This window comes from Cervus elaphus, chromosome 27 (genome assembly GCF_910594005.1).
Source record: "Cervus elaphus chromosome 27, mCerEla1.1, whole genome shotgun sequence".
Classification (NCBI taxonomy): domain Eukaryota; kingdom Metazoa; phylum Chordata; class Mammalia; order Artiodactyla; family Cervidae; genus Cervus; species Cervus elaphus.
This window is the reverse complement of record NC_057841.1, coordinates 36,143,702-36,164,833: the sequence shown is the minus strand read 5'-3', so window position 1 is coordinate 36,164,833 and position 21,132 is coordinate 36,143,702. Positions and strand designations below refer to the sequence as shown.

Below are 21,132 nucleotides of genomic sequence, written 5' to 3'. Positions count from 1 at the left end.
GAAGTTAATCCTATGACCTGGCAAGGTGGTGGTGGTTTTGTCGCTGAGCTGTGTCCGACTCTTGCAACCCCATGGACTGCAGCCCACCAGGCTCTTCTGTCTATGGGGTTTCCCAGGCAAGAACACTGGAGTGGGTTGCCTTTTCCTTCTCTAGGGGATCTTCCCAACCCAAAGATTGAGCCCGCATCTCCTGCATTGCAGGCAGATTCTTTACCACTGAGCCACCAGGCAAGAACACAGAGCAATAGGAGCAGACATGAGGGTCATCCTTATAGCTTCTTACAAAAGAGAGGGAGGGAAGGTGGGAAGGTAGATGGGAAGGATGGGAGGAAGAATGGAGGAAGGAAAGAAGGAAAGAAAAAGGTACAGTTCTAGAAGGGCTTCCTGGGACCAGGAGAAGGAGGCATTGAGGACATTACGGGTTTGTATAGATTGAGGTGGCCTAAACATCATTTGAAGTTTTCCATTAGATGTTGTGTTGACAATTTTACAGCAAGTGATAGGAAAGATCTTGAAGAGACACCTTTTTTTTTAGTTTACGCCAAAGTGCTGTGCAGGCTCTGGCAGCATGAAGATTTTGAAGGGTCTGCTGTGTCACACATGTTGAGGTCTTTGAACTGTGTCCTGAAGGCATCAGGTCACCATGGAGGAGATTAATCAGGGAATGGTAACCCATTCCAGTATTCTTGCCTGGAGAACCCCATGGACAGAGGAGCACGCCAGTCTATAGTCTATCAGGTCGCAAAGAGTCGGACACAACGGAGCAAATAACACTTTCACCTTCTTTCATGAAATGATTGACTTTTTAGGAAGATCACTCCTGCTACCAGTGTGGAGAGTGGGTTGGAAGGAGAAGATGGGAAGCAGACATCCTTGTTAGGAGAATCTTGAAATAGACCAGGCAAACAAGGATGAGGTCCTGGAGGAAGACTCTGGAACTCTGGAAGGAGGGGAGTATTCCAGCTACCTTCCTAAGATACAGGCACTACGACCTGGTGAGGAGGTGGGAGGTGAGGGTGAAGAAGAAGGAAGGGGCCTCAGAAATCTCTGGTTCCTGTACTGTGTGGGAGTATTTGCCAGATAAGTTAAAAAAAAAAAAGTGTCATGAGAACATGATAACCACTGCACTACAGAAAGCACACCTAAGTTAAAAAGTAAATTTCAGAAACAGAAATTTAGCAAGCATAGGTACTTGATGCTTTCTTTCTGTTTACAAATGGTAGTAAATCTAGATTCCTTGGACTTCAATGCCAATGTCAAGTTCAAGTTTCTTACTGAATTCCAATGCCTGGCTTATTGCCAAGGCTAGTTGACAGTAAACCTCTGCATTTCACTGTGGTGGTCTCCCCCTACGGGGCTGTGGCACTGGGACCTCGTGTGGCAGCTGTGATGGACAGACAGGTAGGTGGTCATGCCAGCGTGAGTTCCAAGGCTTCTCTTGTGATCACTATGCTCTTGGACACATCTAGTGCCTCTTCTGTCAAGTTAGGTGACTGTTCGATTGAAGTATGAGCAAGTTAAAGATTATGCAAAGACTAGAATTGTTCTGACTTACCCTGATCTTTTTTCCTTCATTATTGTAAAAAAAAAATAATAATAATTCTACAGCTCTGTTACCAACCTTTTACATGAAAAAGGGCAAAGGGAAGGAGTGGGATTTAGCTGACTCTTCAAATGATCTACTACTTTTAACCCTTGTAGAAAATCTTTCCAAAATGCATGAGACTTCTCTTGCTTGAGAAGTAGGGCTAACCCAGTCAAATCTTTGATCTACCTTAGGGACTGCCTCAAGGGACCGTGTTGCAGGTTTAGATGTTAACGTTCTTGATAGAAATGTAGATTCTTTAAATACAAGAATGGTTTGAATATGTATACGGGCTTCCCTGGTGGCTCAGAGGTTAAAGTGTCTGCCTGGAATGCAGGAGACCTGGGTTCGATCCCTGAGTCAGGAAGATCCCCTGGAGAAGGAAATGGCAACCCACTCCAGTATTATTGTCTGGAGAATCCCATGGAGGGAGGAGCCTGGTAGGCTACAGTCCATGGGGTTGAAAAAAGTCGGACACTACTGAGCGACTTCACTTCACTTCATCAGCTTGTATCCTTCACATCATATAAAGAGCATGGGGCTTTAAAACTAGACTGACCTGGATTCACATTCCTACTCAGCTTTTCTGGCTGTGTGACCTCGGGCAAGTTAATTAACCTTTCTGAGCCTCTTTTTTCTCACCTATAAAATGCTTATCTTAACAGGACTCTTGCTTGACCTGATTATCTATCCATCCATAATGAAGTTGAGCAAGAGCCCTGTCTTTCTGAGAAATACTTACTGATTAAGACATCCTGTACATGGCAGCAGGTGTCCTGAGGTGAGTTCTCCCTAAGTGTTTAGTCTGATAGGTTTTTCCTTCATTTATTGCTGTCTTTCATTATCTATTTAGCCCCTAAATTTAGTGGCTAAAAACATCATGGTTTATTTCTTGCAATTCTGTGGCTTGGCTGGGCAGTCTTCCTGCCGAACTTGCTGGAAGGTCCACTGGGGACAGCTCAGTGTCTCTCTCCCTGTGGTTTTTTGTCCTCGAGGAGGTCAGACAGAGTACCCCTTCCCACCCCCAGCAATCTCAGGGTTCCCAGAGCATGAGAATGGAAGCCACAAAGCCTGTCATAAAGCCACAAAGCTACAAAATTCTGAAATTCTGGGTTCTGAAATCCCAGGACAGCGCTTTCCCCTTATTCTACTGGTCAAAGTCAGCCACGCAGCCAATAAGTGTTTTCAGTAATTAAAGTGTGAAAGACAAACCCAAGTTAAGGCAGAGAGTGGGCAAGGGACGGGGGAGCTGCTGGTACAGACTGGGGTGGGGGGGAGGCCTTCCTGAGGTGGTGACTCCCCGCATAGAGAACTGAAGGATGTGAGGGAACGTGGGAAGGGCACTGCCCGCAACGACTGACCGGCCAGAGCGGAGGTCCTGAGATGGAGAGGAGCACGCTGTCTGCTGGGAAGGGCTGGTGCCTGCAGGCTTGAAACAAGCCCAGTGAGGTCCCCCAGAGCCACATCTGGCTCTGATCAGGGCTGAATGGATGTCCATCTCTTTTCTTCTAAACAATGGAAGTAGAAATATGTTTAATTCAAGATAGTCATTCAGTGGGAATCTATGAAGTTGAAATTTTACTAAATAAGGCTCGTGTGTGTGTGTGTGCGTGCGTGCTCAGTCGCTCATTCGTGTCCGACTCTTTGCAACCCCATGGACTACAGCACGCCAGGCTCCTCTGTCCATGGAGATTCTCCTGGCAAGAATACTGGAGTGGGTTTCCATGCCCTCCTCCAGGGGATCTTCCCGACCCAGGGATCAAACCCAGGTCTCCTGCATTATAGGTGGATTCTTTACCACCTAAACCACTAGGGAAGCCCAACTAAGGCTGAGTTGGGGGAAAAAGTTGTTCCCACAGTCATGGATGCTAAAAGATTACAGATACTTTGTAAACTAATGTCTGCCGTAGAGGTTCCTGAATGGCATCTCTGATTTTTCCTGGCGAGATGTCTTACTCCCTTAAAGATGAGTCTTTCTCAGCCTTCTGGGTTAGGACTGGTATGTAAACCATTTATTGTTCAGCCACTGAGTTGTGTCTGACTCTTTGCCACCCCATGAACTGCAGCACACCAGGCTTCCCTGTCCTTCACCTTCTCCCAGAGTTTGCTCAAACTCACATCCATTGAGTTGGTGATGCTATGTGATAGTCTTATCCTCTGCTGTCCCCTTCTCCTTTTGCCTTTAATCTTTCCCAGCATCAGTCTTTTCCAATGAATTGGCTCTCCGCATCAGATAGCCACAGTATTGGAGTTTCAGCTTCATCATCAGTCCTTCCAATGAATATTCAGGGTTGTTTTCCTTCAGGTTTGACCAGTGTGATCTCCTTGCAGTCCAGGGGACTCTCAAGAGTCTTCTCCAGCACCACAGTTCAAAAGCATCAATCCTTCAGCCCTCACCCTTCTTTATGGTCCAACTCTCATTTCTGTCCATGGCTAGTGGAAAAACCATAGCTTTGACTATATGTCCATTTGTCGGCAAAGTGATGTCTCTGCTTTTTAATACACTGTCTAGGTTTGTCATAATTTTCCTTCCAAGGAGCAAGTGTCTTTGAATTTTGTGGCTGCAGTCACCATCTGCAGTGAATTTGGAGCCCAAGAAAATAAAATCTGCCATTGTTTCCACATTTTCCCCCATCTATTTGCCTTTAAGTTATGGGCTTGGATATAAACTATAGATAACTCAGAATCTGGGTTTCCATGGCAGACACCTGGGTGAAGGAGAAACACACAAAGGGATGAAGGATGGAGAACCCCTCTGAACGTCTCTTCCCCTTCGCAGGCTGTGACTGTAACCTGGAAGGAGTTCTCCCTGAAATCTGTGATGCCCAAGGGAGGTGCCTATGCCGCCCCGGCGTGGGTGGCGCTCGGTGTGATGCCTGCCGCTCGGGTTTCTACTCCTTCCCTATTTGCCAAGGTAAGTGAGCAACATGAACATAGTAACCGTCAGTCCCCTGAGATAAGTCTCCTCCTAAGGAAATTCAGAGGCTCCTTTTGGCAGAACTGTGTGGCCTACCGTTTAAATGAGTGAGCTGCTGGCTCATATATGTATGTTACATGTGACCGTCCTCCTACCCCGGCCATGTCACCTCCCTGATTTTGTCTTTCAACCTCACCCTTCCTCCTCCCCAGGGGTCAAGCACGTGGGCTCTGGAGAGGAGGTGGTACCTGGACAGTGTTTAGGAACCTGCCGGGCAGACAAGGCGGAGGAGGCTGGGGATTCGAGGAAGGAGGACAGCACCTGCCAAACCAGCCTCCTCCTCTCCGCTTGGTCTGTCTCTTAGTCTCCCATCCTAGTAAGAGTCACCGAAGGGGCTGGAGGGAGGGAGAGGGAGGAGTCTGGCCCAGGCCCCGAAGAACAGTAGGTGTGCGGTCAGTGATATGTGTGTGCTAAGTTGCTTCAGTCATGTCCGACTCTTTGCGACCCGATAGACTATAGACCAGCGTGCTCCTCTGTCCATGGGATTCTCCAGGCAAGATTACTGGAGTGGGTTGCCATGCCCTTCTCCAGGGGTATCTTTCTGACCCAGGGATTGAACCTGGGTCCTCCCCCATTGCAGGCTTCCCTGGTGGCTCAGACAGTAAAGAATCTGCCTGCAGTGCGGGAGACTCAGGTTTGATCCCTGGGTCGGGAAGATCCCCTGGAGAAGGGAATGGCTACCCACTCTTCTGAACTAAGGGCTTGAACCAAACCCATAAGGTAAATCCCAAATTAATTCAAGGTATCTTAACTCCAACATCTCATTATGTATCACAACATAATAATAGAAATAACACACACAGTAAATGTAATACCCTTGAATCATCCCCAAACCATCCTCTCCTGCCCCAACCTGTGGAAAAATTGTGTTCTATGAAACTGGTCTCTGGTGCCAGAAAGGTTGAGGACCGCTGCTGTACATCATTTTAAGAGCCTGTAACCCCAATCCTGGCCGATCTCCCTGTATGCACAGATGTCTGTGTGCCACATCCCCGCTTGCTTTTCCTCTTGGTCCTTCGACCTGTCCTGGGCCTCTATCCTCTGCCCCTCTTCTCAGTCTTGGCCTCTTGGGCCACAGAAACCCTCTGCAGTTCCCGCCCAGAGATTTGGATCACCCGCAGATGGGAGGGTAAGGAAAGGAGTGGGTTATCTTTACTTTCTGTGCCTTGACTTCTGCCAGGGAAGTTCAGTATTAGGGGTTGGAACACCCAGGTGTTTCCCGTTGAAACGTCAATACAGCTGATCCTTATTTGGAGTTGTACGAATCATCCTAGAGGCAGATTCAGTACTGAGCTGACTCTGGTCTGGGGTGGTAACCTCATCCTTGAAGGTATATTTTCTCCATGGAAGGACATCCCAAATAATGAAGGTTTAGAGCATGAGGTAGGGATGATTACATTTGTAATTTAAGCTGAATGCACCAAATGTCTCATTGACAAAGTGAAGAAGAATTAGCAGGTGGGAGATAAGTTGGAAACCTTCCATTTCAAGGTCCACTAGGGGCCAGTCTGGGCTTCCCTGGTGGATCAGATGGCAAAGAATCTGCCTGCAATGGAGGAGACCTGGGTTCAATCCCTGGGTTGGGAAGATTCCCTGGAGAAGGGTATGACTACCCTCTCCAGTATCCTTGCCTGGAGAATCCCATGGACAGAGGAGCCTGGCGAGTTACAGTCCATGGGGTCACAAAGAGTAAGATTTGACTGAGCGACTACACTTTGACTTTTCAGGGACCAATCCCAGAGAAGTTTATGTTAGGAGTAGGCGAGGTTATGAGTAGTGAAGATGAAGTCTGACAAAAAACAGGAGAAAGATCAGGGCAGCCTCATTCCTAGTGGCGTGGAGAGGTGTGCCGCCAAGTTTGTTCTTCCAGATTTGAGCCATTAGGCTCTGGAAGCCTTTGGGATGCTCTCACATTCTGTTGCCAATGGTCTCCCTTCTCTGGTACTCACTTTTTCTAACAGCTTTGGTGATCTTTTAATTTTTTTTTTTTTTTTTTTCCTTTGGGCAGTGTTGAAGCCAGTGGCTGAAGGCCAGACATGCTGAAATCTGAACTTGGTCTAGCATTGAGGTCTGACCCAGTATTTCAATTTGTGACCTTTCTTAGATGAAGTTGGTTGCTTGACCCATGGAATTTTAGAATCGAACCTGTATAGCCACAAATGCTACATCAGAGGGTCCAATATATCTTGCCAAAGAATGCTTGTGTGGCTTTGCTCTACATTGCTTTAAAATTTTTTTTTTAAATCTTCTTAAAAAGAATCCTAAAACCCTTCCTAATTGTTCTTGCCAACTGCAGTTCAGTATTTATGTTTTGCATTAGCTTAATTTGCTCCAGACTTTAAGCTCAAGGCTGTCTTCTTCTCATTTTATTTTGGATTCACTGAAGTGCTTGCAGTTTTCTTGATTGGAGCTGAAAGTCAAATCATAGATGTGAGGCCATGACGAGAATCGTCTCTGTGTATTTCAGTTTTATGTTTGTGTTGACGTCTGGCTTAGCACTTTACCTGTAAGCGGAAAACATACCGAGGCTCTCTGTGAACTTGGTCCTTTGGCGGGGGCGGGGGAGTGGGGGTGGGTGGGAGGTATTGTTCCCTTTCATCCTCTCCATCCATCCTTCCTTCCTTCCTTCTCCTTCTTCTTGATTTTTCTTTTCCTCTTCCTTCCTCCTCCTGCTTTTTCCCTTGTGCATTTTGCTAAGTAGCCGCTAGTCAGCACTTAGAGCAGAGACCAGGAGGGTGGGAGTGTAGAGAATGGGGGCCTCCCATGGCTGGCACTGAAGCCTGTCACAGTGAAGCTGCCCCCAAACCTCAGTGTCCCGGGACCTGAACTGTCCCCATTGGAGTTTGCCGTAGCCTTTGGATTGTGGTTACAGGTAGTTCCTTAGAAAAGTCCTATATATATGTTACCAGTGCATGTCTGACCTTTTCCTACATGTCAGCGTATTCTCACAAATCAGACAAACTGGCCCTGGAAAGAGGCCAGATGCATCAGTGGAAGGCGGGTGGCAGCTCAGGGGCAGGCTTCTGACCTGGGATGCCCCCGGGAGAACCCCCCCAGCCTTTCCAAGGGGGAAAACCAAATCCAGAAGGATGGGCCAAGTCCTGTGCAATTTTGCTTTGAACTGGCCCTTCGCTTTGCAGTTCAGTGTTTGTCTAGAACATTGAGGCGGTTGGAAGAAGCCTTGGGATTTTCTGTAGGTCTGATCAGTTAGCCAGAGAGGTGGAGGGTGTTCACTACGATGGAACTGAAATGCTGGCTTTGTGGCTCGGATGGAGAAGGTGCCAGCCTGCTCTTCCAACAGAAGGAAGACCTCCAAAATCCTGGGCGTCGAGAGCACCCCTGAAATAATAAGGAGCTCTCTTTTTCTCGAAATTTACATGTTGCCTGGCAGTGTCGCCTCACTCTGTGAGTTTATTCACTGACAGGGAAGAGGGTGGCGTCCCCCAGAGCAGTGCCTCACACAGCAGTGTTGCAAGATTCAACGAGAAAATAAACATCAGTTGAACTACAGGGCTGGACCCAGGAAAGGATTTCAATAGTTGCTTATTCCTCCATTTAATAAATATCTGTTTGGCATGTCATAGAGACCAGGACCCTGTATGCAGGTCAAGAAACAATAGTTAGAACTGGACATGCAACAACGGACTAGTCCAAAATTGGGACGAGTATGTTGAGTTTGTATGTGGTCATGCTGCTTATTTAACTTATATGCAGAGTACATCAGGCGAAATGCCAGGCTGAATGAATCCCAAGGTGGAATCAAGATTGTTGGGAGGAATATCAACAACCTCAGATATGCAGATGATATCACTCTAATGGGAGAAAGCAAAGAGGAACTAAGGAGCCTCTTGATGAGGGTGAAAGAGGAGAGTGAGCGACAGAGGATGAAATGGTTTGATAGCATCATCAACTCGATGGATGTGAGGTTGAGCAAACTCCAGGAGACAGTGAGGGACAGGGAAGCCTGGCGTGCTGCAGTCCATGGGGTTGCAAAGAGTCAGACATGACTGAGCGCGTGAACAACAACCAGAAGAAAGACCAGGACTGTGCTTGAGGCTGGAAGATTTGAGGGGGAGCACAGCAGACAGGCTCCCTGATTCCTTGTATTATTAAATATCATCATTTTTTAATACTCTTTGAGAATCAAAGTATCTCAAAGCAGAAGCACAGTGAAGAGCAGATGAGAAGAAAAGATTCCAAAAACTCAGAAGGACCTGGATCAAAGCAAAGAGCAGATTTAAAATATTTGCAAAGCCTAGTGGTATTTCCAAGAGTGAGAAACAGGCTGTCAGTGTTGGGGTTTGGATTTGGGAGCTGGCAGCTTTCATTGATAAGCCGGATAGAAACCCAAAGTGTGATGCCAGATTGAGTCATTCACAATTTAAAATAATGTACCTGTATTTAAGGCCGTGTCTTTGTTTTCACCTCTGGAGTGTGTCTGCGTCTTCTGAGGCTCCCTAGACAACCCCTCTGGTCCTGGGAGGAGTCAGTGTTTTTAATTTCACCCATGTGATGCTGGCTGGAGCTGCCTCCTCTGTTGCTCCAGGCTCCTGTTGCTGCTCCAGCTGCCAGCATGAGTGTTTGCTCTCTGCATTCCCTTCCTTAAAGGAAGAAGAGCAGAGAGGACCTGTGTCAGGGTCCCTCTCCAAAAGGACAAAGGGACAAAGGTTCTCTCCAAAGAGACAGAACCCATAGGATGTGTGTCTGTACAGTCATTCCCCCACCTATGAATGGGTTCTGGCCCCAGAGCACGTTCATTCGTCCTACAAAGTAAGCCTAGGTACCCACTGACACAATCGGTTATATGGTACTGAATTCTGTGTGCATAGATGCTCAGGTGTGTCCGACCCTTTGTGCCCCCAGGGACTGTAGCCCGCCAGGCTCCTCTGTCCATGGGGATTCTCCAGGCAAGAATACTGGAGTGGGTTACCATGCCCTCCTCAGGGGATCTTCCCAACCCAGGGATTGAACCTAGGTCTCCTACATTGCAGGTGGATTCTTAACCAGCAGGGAAGCCCCTGTACCATGCTGTAATGGGTTTATAATACTTTTCACACCAAGAATACATAAAAAACAAACATGAAAAATAAAGAAAGCACTTTTAACCTTATAGTACTATACCTTGAAAAGTACAGTAGTACAGTGCAAGGGCTGACACACAGGGGCTGGCATCACCTGACCAGGCAAGAAGAGTTACTAACTGGAGGAGGGAGAGGAGGTGGGAGATGGTAGAGCCAAAGGCTCGTCAGCAACAGGAGACGGAGGGCAGGCTGCAGTTTCGCTTGTGCCTGTCATTGGAGGAACACACGTTTGCATCTTTGAAAGCTTGCAACATGAGGGTTTCTATATAAGGGACTTATTATATCTATAGATATAGATAGATGTAGATATAGATAGATAGATTTATTTTAAGGAATCAGCGCTTGTGTTTGTGGGGCTGTTGCATCTAAAGTCTGCAGGGCAGACCAGTAGGCTAGAAACCCAGGGAGGGAGGGGGCAGTTGATGCTGCAGCTGGCGTCCACAGGCTGTCTGGAGGTGGAATTACTTCTTCCTCCCGAACCTCAGTCTTTTCTCGTATGGCCTTCAACTGATGGGACGAGGCCCACCCAGACTGTGCAGAGTAACCTGCTTTACTCGAGGTCAGCAGACTTAAATGTTCGTCACATCTAACAAAGCACCTTTTCAGCCGTACCTGGACTGGTGTTGAGCCAACATCTGAGCCCTACAGCCTAGGCAACATCCAAGCATAAACCATCCCAGAGCCCAAGAACGTTTCCTCAGTCGTCTGCCCTGGGTAGGGGCCTGATCTCTGCAGACAGGCCTGGAGGGAATCTGGGGCCTCGGAGGATGCTGGCCCGGATAGCCGAAGAGCTGAGTCCTTGTTCTGCTGTCTGACGTGAGCTGGCTGAGCAGCACTAGACCTGTTTCTTCTCTCTTATGTTTAGTTTCTTCGGACCATGTCACTAATTCTCTAGTCCCTCTCCTGGAGTTCTACCCCATTGGGCTCTTATCAAGTAGATACTAATATTATTCCCACTTAAAAAAGGGGAAACTGCATTTTAGAGCAACAGCGCGATCTGTTTCAGGTTCCAAGTCTGATTAGAGGTGAAGCTGGAACTGCCTTTGGGTCTTTCGGGCCCCAGCTCCGTGCTCTTATGCGGGTCCCGGGTGCCCCTGCTGTGGCTCTGACTGAGGTCTTTTCATCCAGCCTGCCAGTGTTCAGCCCTTGGGTCCTACCAGACGCCCTGCAGCCCAGTGACTGGACAGTGTGCGTGCCGGCCGGGGATCACGGGGCAGCGGTGCGACAGGTGTCTCTCGGGCGCCTCTGATTTCCCCCACTGCCAAGGTAGGGAGGACCGCAGATGGCTGGGCGGTGGGCTCCTCTCCACCTTGTGTGTGTGGCCAGCCTCCCAGAGAAGCCTGCAAAGCCTGCCAGGCCCACTGTTGGTCACCGCTTCACTTTTGACCCTAATCTGCCTGATTCTTCCCCTTATAACGTGAGATTGACGAAGGCAAGAAATTAATTAATTTTAGACGCAATTTTTGTACAGGTGGAGAGCAAGGGGGCTGTGATAATGAAAGAAGTAAGTCTTGGTTAACTAAAAAATGTACTTACAAATTCTGTAACAGCTAATTGTTAGTGTGTTAGTCACTCAGTGTGTCCATGACTCCCACCAGGCTCCTCTGTCCATGGAATTCTCCAGATAAGAATACTGGAGTGGGTTGCCATGCCCTTCTCCAGGGGATCTTCCCTCAAACTCCAGTCTCCTACATTACAGGCAGATTCTTCACCTTCTGAGCCACCGGGGAAGCCCAGCATTGAATTAGACAATTAAAAAAAAAAAAAAAACTCTTTGTATAATACTGCCCTCTTCTGGATAATTCTAAGGATGTTCAAAAGTCTAGACTCATTTCCCCAGTCTCCTTTTCATCATTTAGAAATGAACTTTTAGGAGGAGGCAGGGAAGAGAGTCGTTGAGTGACCACAAGGTTGATTTGGGGAGTAAGGACCACGAAGGCTATGTCTTAGAGGTGTCTTTTTCTGAATTATTGAGTTGGCCCAGAAGTTCTTTTGGGTTTTAACATAAGATATTACAGGAAAATACAAATGAACTTTTTGGCCAACTGAATACATGCAAAGTCCTAGCCACCCATCTATTAAAAAATATAAATATAGATGCACTAGTTTAAAAAACAAGGAAACCTTAAAAAAAAAAAAAACCTTGAAACATCAAAACAAAGGGACAAATGAACATTAAAATCCCAGACATTTCTACACCATATAACTATTTATACATCATATCCAGGCTCAAGCAATGTCTGTGACCCAGCCGGAACTCTGGACTCCAGTTTGGTAAGTAGAATATTGTTAAAGGGTTGCAGTTCTAACTATTATTCTGATATTTATTTGAAACTGACACATTTGTGAGCTTCCTGAAATTAAAAATAAATTAAATTAAGACCTGAGGCTGAATTGCTTGAAGAGGCTATTGCTCTTTTTCAAAGTGCGTATATGATATTGTAATTTCTTTTGGTCAAAAACAAAAGAATACGGTCTATTTAAACTTTTTGTAGAATTGTGGAGTCCTAGCGTTCCTCTGAAGGCATTGCCTCCCTAGAGATTTGCACATAAGCCTGACATACATAATTAAAATTAAGAAAATCAAAGGCCAGTAAACGTTTAATTAAGCTGTCTGTGTACAGAGTAATTGTAGTCTACTTGATGTTACTCCAAGCACAGTGCTGTGGCATTCTGATTCATTTTCTAAGCACTTTAGAAATTATCTTCTTAGCCTCAAAGCATGCAAAAGCTGGAACCCCAGGTTCTGGAGGGAAAGTGGGAGAAAGTCTCTGTCCTCACTGTGGGACTTGATGATGTTTAAGCAAGGAGGTGACTCTTGCATATTATAAACATGCTTGCAGATAAATCTAATTTCTACTGAATCTCAGCAAGTTAAATGTTCAGATATTTTCCGTTTAGATTTATATCCACAGTGTAACAGAATCCACAGATAATGACAATGTTGTAAATAAGAATCATTAAAATTTTTTCTTATTCTGAACTTTCCAATTTTAAGCACATATGTGGATTCTGTGTATAACAAATAAGTAAATAGTAAAACAAAAGCAATTAGCAGATTGTTAAAATCAACCCAGTACTTTCACTCCCCCCGAATATACTTAATTTACTTTTCATGACCAAAATATATTTCTGTGACCAGCTTTTCTCAGAATGCTTGTTTGGGAACCTCTTCATTCTAAGATGTCAGATGATTACTTTTCTTTTAAAGGGCCATTGCCAATGCAAGCTTCATGTTGAAAGTCCTTCATGTAGCATCTGCAAACCATTATATTGGAATCTGGCCAGAGAAAACCCTGATGGATGTTCAGGTAAGGTTTCCTACGTTCAGTGTTTTTTAATATATTGTAACTTCCTCTTAATTTTCTCTACCTCAGTGACTCAACTCACAAAAGGGCTATTGATTTAATCCATTCAGTTTGTTTGAAATTCTGTGTAAATGTTTTGATGTCTCACCCCCCCGACTTTTGGCAGAACTTCTATCATTTTCGAAATCTCAGCAAGGGATTTATATCCTGTTTCCATATGTATCATGGTGTTTGTCATGGCAGCTGCTTGATAAATGGTTTTTCCGCCTTGTTTTTATAATCCACACTTTCCGGTTTCACTTTATTTTCATTTTATGTTTAGTTGGAAGCCAGGATAGAACTGAAAAACACCAAGCTAAAGATAGCTCAGTGGAGTGAATATTTTTCAATAGGGTATATTTTCATGTAAGCATATCAGTAATAACCTCAACCTTAGAATCGATTAAAAATCCCATGACGGTGCAGCTTTTGTCATTTATGAGTGGTCATAAATGAACCAGTACTTCTTGTAGGTAGATGATATTGATCCAGTTGTTGGGTTCTTCTGAGCCCAGGAAGCAATCCAGTTTTAGGCCTGATGGATGCAAACTGGAATTCTGTTGGAGCATGCTGGAAAGTGATTGCACCCATATTATTATTAGTGTGTCCTGTACCTAGAGGCGGAACTGGCCTTTCTGTAACCTTGGTCCAAGAATGCTCTCTTCTCTTCCCAGAATGCCGATGCCACGTGGCGGGAACCATGAGCGGAATTGGAGAGTGTGGGCAGGTAACGTGGACCAATTTTTCCTGGGATGCTGGTAGAATATAGTAACAGTTAATTGTGGGATTTATGCAAGAGGGGGTTAGTACCTCTGTAATTGTATAGCATGTGGCCATCTTCATGGGAGTTTTCAAATCCCAGCTACCCTGCTTCATAGGACAAAACAAGCCAGTTTGAAATCTTGAAGATTAGCAAATTCTGTGAAAAAGTATTCAAAGTGGCTCAGTTGTGTCCAGCTCTTTGCTACCCCATGGACTGTAGCCCGCCAGGCTCCTTTGTCCATGGGATTTCCCAGGCAAGAATACTGGAGTGGGTTGCCATTCCCTTCTCCACGGGATCTTCTCGACCCAGGAATTGAACCTGGGTCTCCTGCATTGCAGGCAGATTCTTTACCATCTGAGCCACCAGGGAAGCCCAGCAAATTCTGTAATCTCACCAAATTTTTTCATCTGCTCATTGTTCTGCAGTTAGATGGTGACTGTCATTGTAAATCCCATGTTGGTGGTGATTCCTGTGACACATGCGAAGATGGATATTTTGCTTTGGAAAAGAGCAATTACTTTGGGTGTCAAGGTAAATTCTCCCAGGGGTTCCTGTGTAAGGCAAAAATGTTGATGGGCAAAGACTACAGAGTAACCTTGCTTCCAAGTTCACTGTCTTCTTGCTGACTTTCTGATAGAATGGGACTGAAAAGTTCTGTCTAGGGAAATTGGCCAGAATTCCCTTAAGACGAGTAGTAAATTTCAACCAGAGCTGCTTCCCCTTGTCTTCTACCAGCATACTGTTGGGTCAATTATAAAAAATCATAATTGGGGTGCAGGGGAGCCCTGGGGGAGATGTAAATAACATCAAGACTTAGTCATTTTAGAGATAAATTTGAAATATTAAAAAAGTTCACACAAGATAATACCACATTAAATAATACAACTGCAGGAGTGGTCGCCCCACAAGGCCACTCTGATATCTTTCAAGCAGCCTCTCCTTAGCACCTACTGTTTACAACATACTGTGTTGTGAATCGTGTTTAGCTCCCCGGCTGCTGTCACTTTACGTGGTACAGCGGAGTTGGAAGTGGCCTACCAGTGCGTCTCCGCGTTTCAGGTGGACTCTTGGGCCGGGGGAGGGTGGGGGCACCGTGCCATCTTTCTCTGGGATTTTCCTACAAATTTCAAATACCTCCTGGATGTAAGACACGTCCTGGGAAAGAAGGCAACCACTGGTTTCCACTCCTGGTTTCCACTCCTCATAGAGGGAGGGAAGGCCTCCAGCCTGGAGATGCTGTGATGGGTGACCCCGGCTGTTTCCCGACTCTCAGGGTGTCGGTGTGACATCGGTGGAGCCGTCACCCCTGTATGCAGCGGGCCCTCCGGAGTCTGCCAGTGCCGAGGGCACGTCGTGGGGAAGGCCTGCCAGCGGTGAGTCCTCAGGAAGATGCCTCTGTGTTCTGATGTTGTGAAGGTTTCCTCAGAGTCCCGTCTGTGCCGACGGTCCTGGGGAGAGAGGAGGGGTCCCACAGTGAGAGAGCAGGAAGTGAAGCTGTGCTGTCATCTGCAGTCTAGACACTCGTCTGTGAGTCCAATTAAAGCAGGAGGTAGAGACTTCCCTGGTGGTCCAGTGGTTACGACTTCGCCTTCCAAAGCAGGCTTGATCCCTGGTCAGGCACCTAAGATCCCACATGCCTCACAGCCAAAAAAACCAAAGCATAAATCAGAAGCAATGTTGTAGCAAATTCAGTAAAGACTTTAAGAAAGGTCTACGTCAAAAAACAATCTTTTTTCTAAAAAAAAGCAGGAGGTACAAAGTTGCCCTAAAATGATTCCACTTTGCAGGTCACACAGTGTCCTCACTGGAAAGTTCCCAGAGGGGCAGAAAGCCAGCTGGGCAAGTCTCGGGCTGGAGTCAGGAGGTGGGTTCTCATGGCTGAACATCCATGTGAGCTCCCAGCCTGGAGGAGCCTGGCAGTTGCACCTTCTGCTGCTTTTTCTGGACCCATGACTGTGGGGCTTGGGTGCTGGGGGTGGTGAGACAGCTTTAGGAATGAGAGGAAGTCCCCCATCTCATGCAGAAGCAAATCACAGTGAATGGAAGGAGCAAGGGAGCCAGGTGGAAACTGAGGTCCCAGGGGGACTGCAGCGGGTATGGCACATGCAGCTTCTGTCCCAATTGTTTAGCAGTTTCTATATTTATCTGAAACCATGATCCATCCGTAAGTGTCCCTCCGTGGAGGGAGGAAGAATCTAATTTTTAATATGCCGACTTTGAATCATTTGCTGAAAGTCTTGTGACATGCAGCGTCTTCTAAATCTCATCTTCACTGTTTCTGCCTTGTCACCAGGTTAATAAAGAGATCTTTAATGTAGTCAAGTGAACCGTCTTATTTATTGACAGAATGGAACATCTCTCCTTTTCCTTGATGTTCCCAGCATTTGAGGTCTCAGGCTCAGAGCTGCTCAGCTGTGCTTTCTCCTGTCCTTTCTAAATAAATGATGGTCACAGGGATTCATAATAAAATGAGTGTGAAGACGGGCACATCTGTAGTTTTGTCTTCCTGTAGACCAACGAGGCTCATGGTGAAACAGAGGAACTTTGTGAATTGGCTTAGAAACATTTTCCACCCATGCTTTGCCTCTTTCCTCCCTCCTGTTGATAAAGCGAGCTTTCCCCCTATTTAACCAGCATGAGTTTTTTCTCCTTCCTGCTGTGTAGGTGATTGGCTAATTTGGAAGTTGAAGTGATGCGTCAGAATAAATTACCCAAATTATCCTGAGGCCATAATACTAACATTACAGTCAATACATATATACACGGGTTGTGTTGTGTTAAGTCTCTTCAGTTGTGTCCGACTCTTTCCAACCCCATGGACTCTAACCCACCAGCCTCCTCTGTCCATGGAATTCTCCAGGCAAGAATACTGGAGTGGGTTGCCATGACCTCCTCCAGGGAGTCTTCCTGATTATGACGGATCAAACCCACCTCTCTTATGTCTCCTTCATTGGTAGGCAGGTTTTTTTTACCACTAGCGCCACCTGGGAAGCTCCACGTATATACACATGGGATTTAAATTGTCCTTTGATTTAGTAGTGAATAATACTGAAATAAAAGGTTAGCAAACCAGAAATGTAGATGCCACACCACCTTTCTTCCAGGTTGATAAATCTTGCATCTTTTTGCCCTCAGTTCCTCCAAATGTTTATAATATGCATTTTTAGTTTTCCCTACAAGTTGAGAAAGCAATCACATTCACTTTGTTTTCTAAAGTTTTTGTGATAATGTAATATGTATCCATTGTAAAATTTTAAGGAGTACAGTGAAAGTAAAAAGGCAAAAGGAAGTCTTCATTCTACCACCCAGAGATAACCCCTTTTAATATTTTTTTGTATATTTTCTGGGCTTTGTCTATGAATAAAAATTAGTATTGAATTTGTTTACTTAATTTATATCAATATCTTCACATGATATCATGAACATTATCCACTGTAATTAAGTAGTGTTAAAATACTGTTGCATAATATTTTAAAATTTAATTATTTCATAATTGTACATTTGTATTGTTTCAAGTTTTTCACTATTATAGACATTCTTTGATGTTAATTTTTGACCCTATAAAATCATTCTTTAGAAAATATTCCCCAAAGTAGAATTACTAGGTCAATGAGAATGAACATTTTTAGGACTCTTCATAAATTAGCTCCAGAAAAATTGTAAGCATTCCTAATTCTACTTGCAGTATAGGAGCAGGCCTTTTATTTTCCTTGACTAATTGGTCTTTATGGCTTTAAATCCATCAACACCTGTTAGCCTGGGACTGGATTGTCAAAATCCTACCATTCTGAAGGACTTAAAGTTGTTTGAATATAAAATGTCACAGAAAGTTTAGAATATTTTGGTTTTGTTTTTTAACTTTTGTCACATGGCATGTGGGATCTTCGTTCCTCAATCCGGGGTGGAACCTCTACCCTCTGCAATTGAAGTGTGGAGTCTTAACCACTGGACTACCAGGGAAGTCCTGCATTAGAATAATTTTGATCCTTCTCTGTGGTTACCAATATTGGACTCCTGAGTCCATTTACAGGTGTACAATAAGAGAAGACAAGGCATAAAAAAGTCATTCTAATGATCAAAACATATATGTATATGTAGAGAAAATGTATTTAACTTGTAAACTTAGCTTAGGAAAGTATTTGTCATAAAGTAATATGTATTCACGGTAAATTTCACGGTCGTGTTCACTATTATATCTATGCTGCTTAGCAACAGTGCTTGGCAAAATCATTAATATTTATGTAATCAGTGAATATGAGTATATAAATGAATGAATTTATAGCAAATAACCCAGTTTGACTTTGCTAAATGGTTGGTAACCATTTAGAACATTTCAGAGGATGCCGTCACTGGGTTGTTCTTAATTATTTTCTCTAACTGGACTGAGTAGGAGTTGGATGTATTTTTTGTGAATGTTTACATGAGTTAAAGCAATGATTTAGAGAGAAAGCAGGGGGCCTCTCTCCCTTGTCCATATTTAATGTGTTCTGTTAATTATGGGGGAGTTCTTTTAGTGCCACCTACTGGGATTAAAGGATATTTGGGTTATCAATGAACCTCAGTTCACTGTATGCTCGTTTACTTTTTATTTATAATAAAGGCCTGAAAACAACTACTATTTCCCGGATTTGCATCACATGAGGTACGAGATTGAAGACGGCACTACACCCAGTGGAAGAGCACTTCGGTTTGGATTTGATCCCCTGGAGTTTCCAGAGTTTAGCTGGAGGGGGTACGCTCAGATGACTCCGGTGCAGGTAAGCAGCCAAGGGGACCCACCTCAGGGCAGAGCCGCCCAGACGTTCACCCACAGCCCTCTCAGTGGGTCCCCCAGAATGTGGACTCGCCCCAAATCTGACTCCAGGATTCTTGTTCTTCGGAGTATGGATGGGGCTCGGGCTAAGGTTGGATTTTATATTAAGCGTATATATTAATTTCACAGCTTACTGTTACTTTAATTTGGTCACCAAATCAGAAAATGAAGCAATTAAAGATGGTATTTATCCCTGGAGACTTTTAAAAAAATCGTATAACTTTTAAATTTCAACATAATAAAAATAATTCTTAAAAGTAACACAGACTATTGTCTAAAAAGTTTACAGCACATACAAAGGTAAGTGAAAAGCCACAAGTGAGAAACGTTTTCTCCAACACTTAAAAAAACACAAAATTGTCAAATAAAAATAACCAATGTACAAAATAAGCAATGTATGAGGAGATAATCCTTTAAAGCAAGGAAATTTTCACAAACCTGCCCCTCTTTATTCTGACTATATAAATTTAGGTGATACTAAACATAAATTACTCATGGCAAATAGATGGAGAAAGAGAGGAAACAGTGGCTGACTTTATTTTTTTGGGCTCCAAAATCACTGCAGATGGTGATTGCAGCCATGAAATTAAAAGACGCTTACTCCTTGGAAGGAAAGTTATGACCAACCTAGACAGCATATTAAAAAGCAGAGACATTACTTTATCAACAGAGGTCTGCCTAGTCAAGGCTATGGTTTTTCCAGTAGCCATGTATGGATGTGCGAGTTGGACTATAAAGAAAGCTGAGTGCAGAAGAATTGGTGCTTTTGAATTGTGGTGTTGGAGAAGACTCTTGAGAGTCCCTTGGACTGCGAGGAGATCCAACCAGTCCATCCTAAAGGAGATCAGTCCTGGGTGTTCATTTGAGGGACTGATGTTAAAGCTGAAACTCCAATACTTTGGCCACCTGATGCGAACAGCTGACTCATTTAAAAAGACCCTGATGCTGGGAAAGATTGAAGGCAGGAGGAGAAGGGGATGACAGAGGATGAGATGGCTGGATGGCATCACCGATTCAATGGACATGAGTTTGGGTGAACTCTGGAAGTTGGTGATGGACAGGGAGGCCTGGCGTGCTGCGGTTCATGGGGTCGCAAAGAGTCGGACACGACTGAGCGACTGAACTGAACTGAAACATAAATTATGTCCTATTGTGTGTCTAATATGTTGACTGTCAGCTCCATTCTTTTTATAAGAAGTTTCCCAGGGACTTCCCTGACTGTCCAGTGGTTAAGACACTGCACTTCCACTGCAGGGGGCTTGGGTTCGACCCCTCGTCAGGGAACTAAGATCCCTCATGCTTTGAGGTGTGGCATAAAAAATTTTTTTTAATTAAAAAGAAGTTTCCCAAATGAGATTAGGCCTCTCACGAGAGACCTTTTTCTTTAAAGCCGTTTGTGGAGAATAAAAATGAGTTGACAAATAATGCTAATAAAACCTGTATTGCTGATTTTTGACCAATACTTAAAAATTTTTTTAAAACTCTGAATTACTATATGAACATAAACTAAGATAAAGGAGGAGTTGTGGTCAGTGCTATTCCGTTTTTCTTTCCATATTTCTGCTTTCCTGCAGTCCTCTCTACTGTATCCATTTCTTTTGGCTTTGCAGTGGAATAATTAAGGAATTCACACATTGCCTGTTTGCCTTTGGAATTTATATTACATTTGTAACAACATTTCTGTATAGTCATTGAGTAGTTTTGTTGTCAGAATTTCTCTTTGAGGTTGTTCTCTTTAAGCTGCTGCTTAATGGAGAAGCTGAGAATAAAGAGGCAAGTTGATGATAATTGTAAGTCAGTTTGTGTTGCAACCAGGAATTTGCAAGCCACAGCTGAAGTTCCTGTGTGCCGCAACTAAGATCTGGAACAACTAGACAGGTAGAAGATAGATAGATAAAATAACTTAAAAAATCAGACAGCTCTTAGAGAAACAGGGATGGGCTCACAATTCCCTAGGGGCCGTCATTGATTCTAATGTTGCTACTCGCCTGGCAGAGTCCCCTATCTAGGTTGCCTTTCTTTAACAGTACCTAGCAATTTTAGACACATCACTGTTTTCTGTCTTCCCCAAATATAGCAGTTCTTTGGTTCCCTACTCTTACTCCATTGTTCAGAAAAAGGCAGTGAATTCCACTGAATCATAATAGGATGCGAGTGGAGTGACTAAGAGCCCAGCTAAGGTATATACCTCCTCCCAGGTATTTGCAGTTTGAAAGAATAGCTGGTTAACACAGAAGAATGAATTTCTAATGATGGATTTTTCTGTTAGTATTCTTAGTCAGAGAACTTGGGTGGTGTTGCCTGGAATCACCACTTACTTTACTCTGCCCTTAATACATTCTTGCATTATTATTTTCCAGTGTGGACTTAACCCTTAATGATGTAAAAATGAAAGTGTTAATCCCTCACTCATATCCGACTCTTTGGGACCTCACAGACTGTAGCTCACCAGGCTCCTCTGTCCATGGGATTCTCCAGGCAAGAATACTGGAGTGGCTTGCCATCCCTTCTCCAGGTGACCTTCCTGACCCAGGGACCAAACCTGGGTCTCCTGCATTGCAGGCAG

At 44.5% G+C, this 21,132-nt stretch overlaps 1 protein-coding gene across 2 annotated transcripts in view; it reads left to right on the top strand.

Moving 5' to 3' along the window:
• LAMA3 (laminin subunit alpha 3) overlaps positions 1 to 21,132 on the top strand; it is a 250,418-nt gene that overhangs the window by 88,907 nt on the left and 140,379 nt on the right. For both annotated transcript variants that reach the window (XM_043889262.1, XM_043889260.1), the window contains 8 exons: positions 4,365 to 4,499; positions 10,772 to 10,909; positions 11,871 to 11,917; positions 12,855 to 12,954; positions 13,665 to 13,717; positions 14,179 to 14,284; positions 15,027 to 15,126; positions 18,354 to 18,510. In XM_043889262.1, coding sequence (XP_043745197.1) covers positions 4,365 to 4,499; positions 10,772 to 10,909; positions 11,871 to 11,917; positions 12,855 to 12,954; positions 13,665 to 13,717; positions 14,179 to 14,284; positions 15,027 to 15,126; positions 18,354 to 18,510 — 836 coding nt within the window. The remainder of the gene's footprint in view (positions 1 to 4,364; positions 4,500 to 10,771; positions 10,910 to 11,870; positions 11,918 to 12,854; positions 12,955 to 13,664; positions 13,718 to 14,178; positions 14,285 to 15,026; positions 15,127 to 18,353; positions 18,511 to 21,132) is intronic.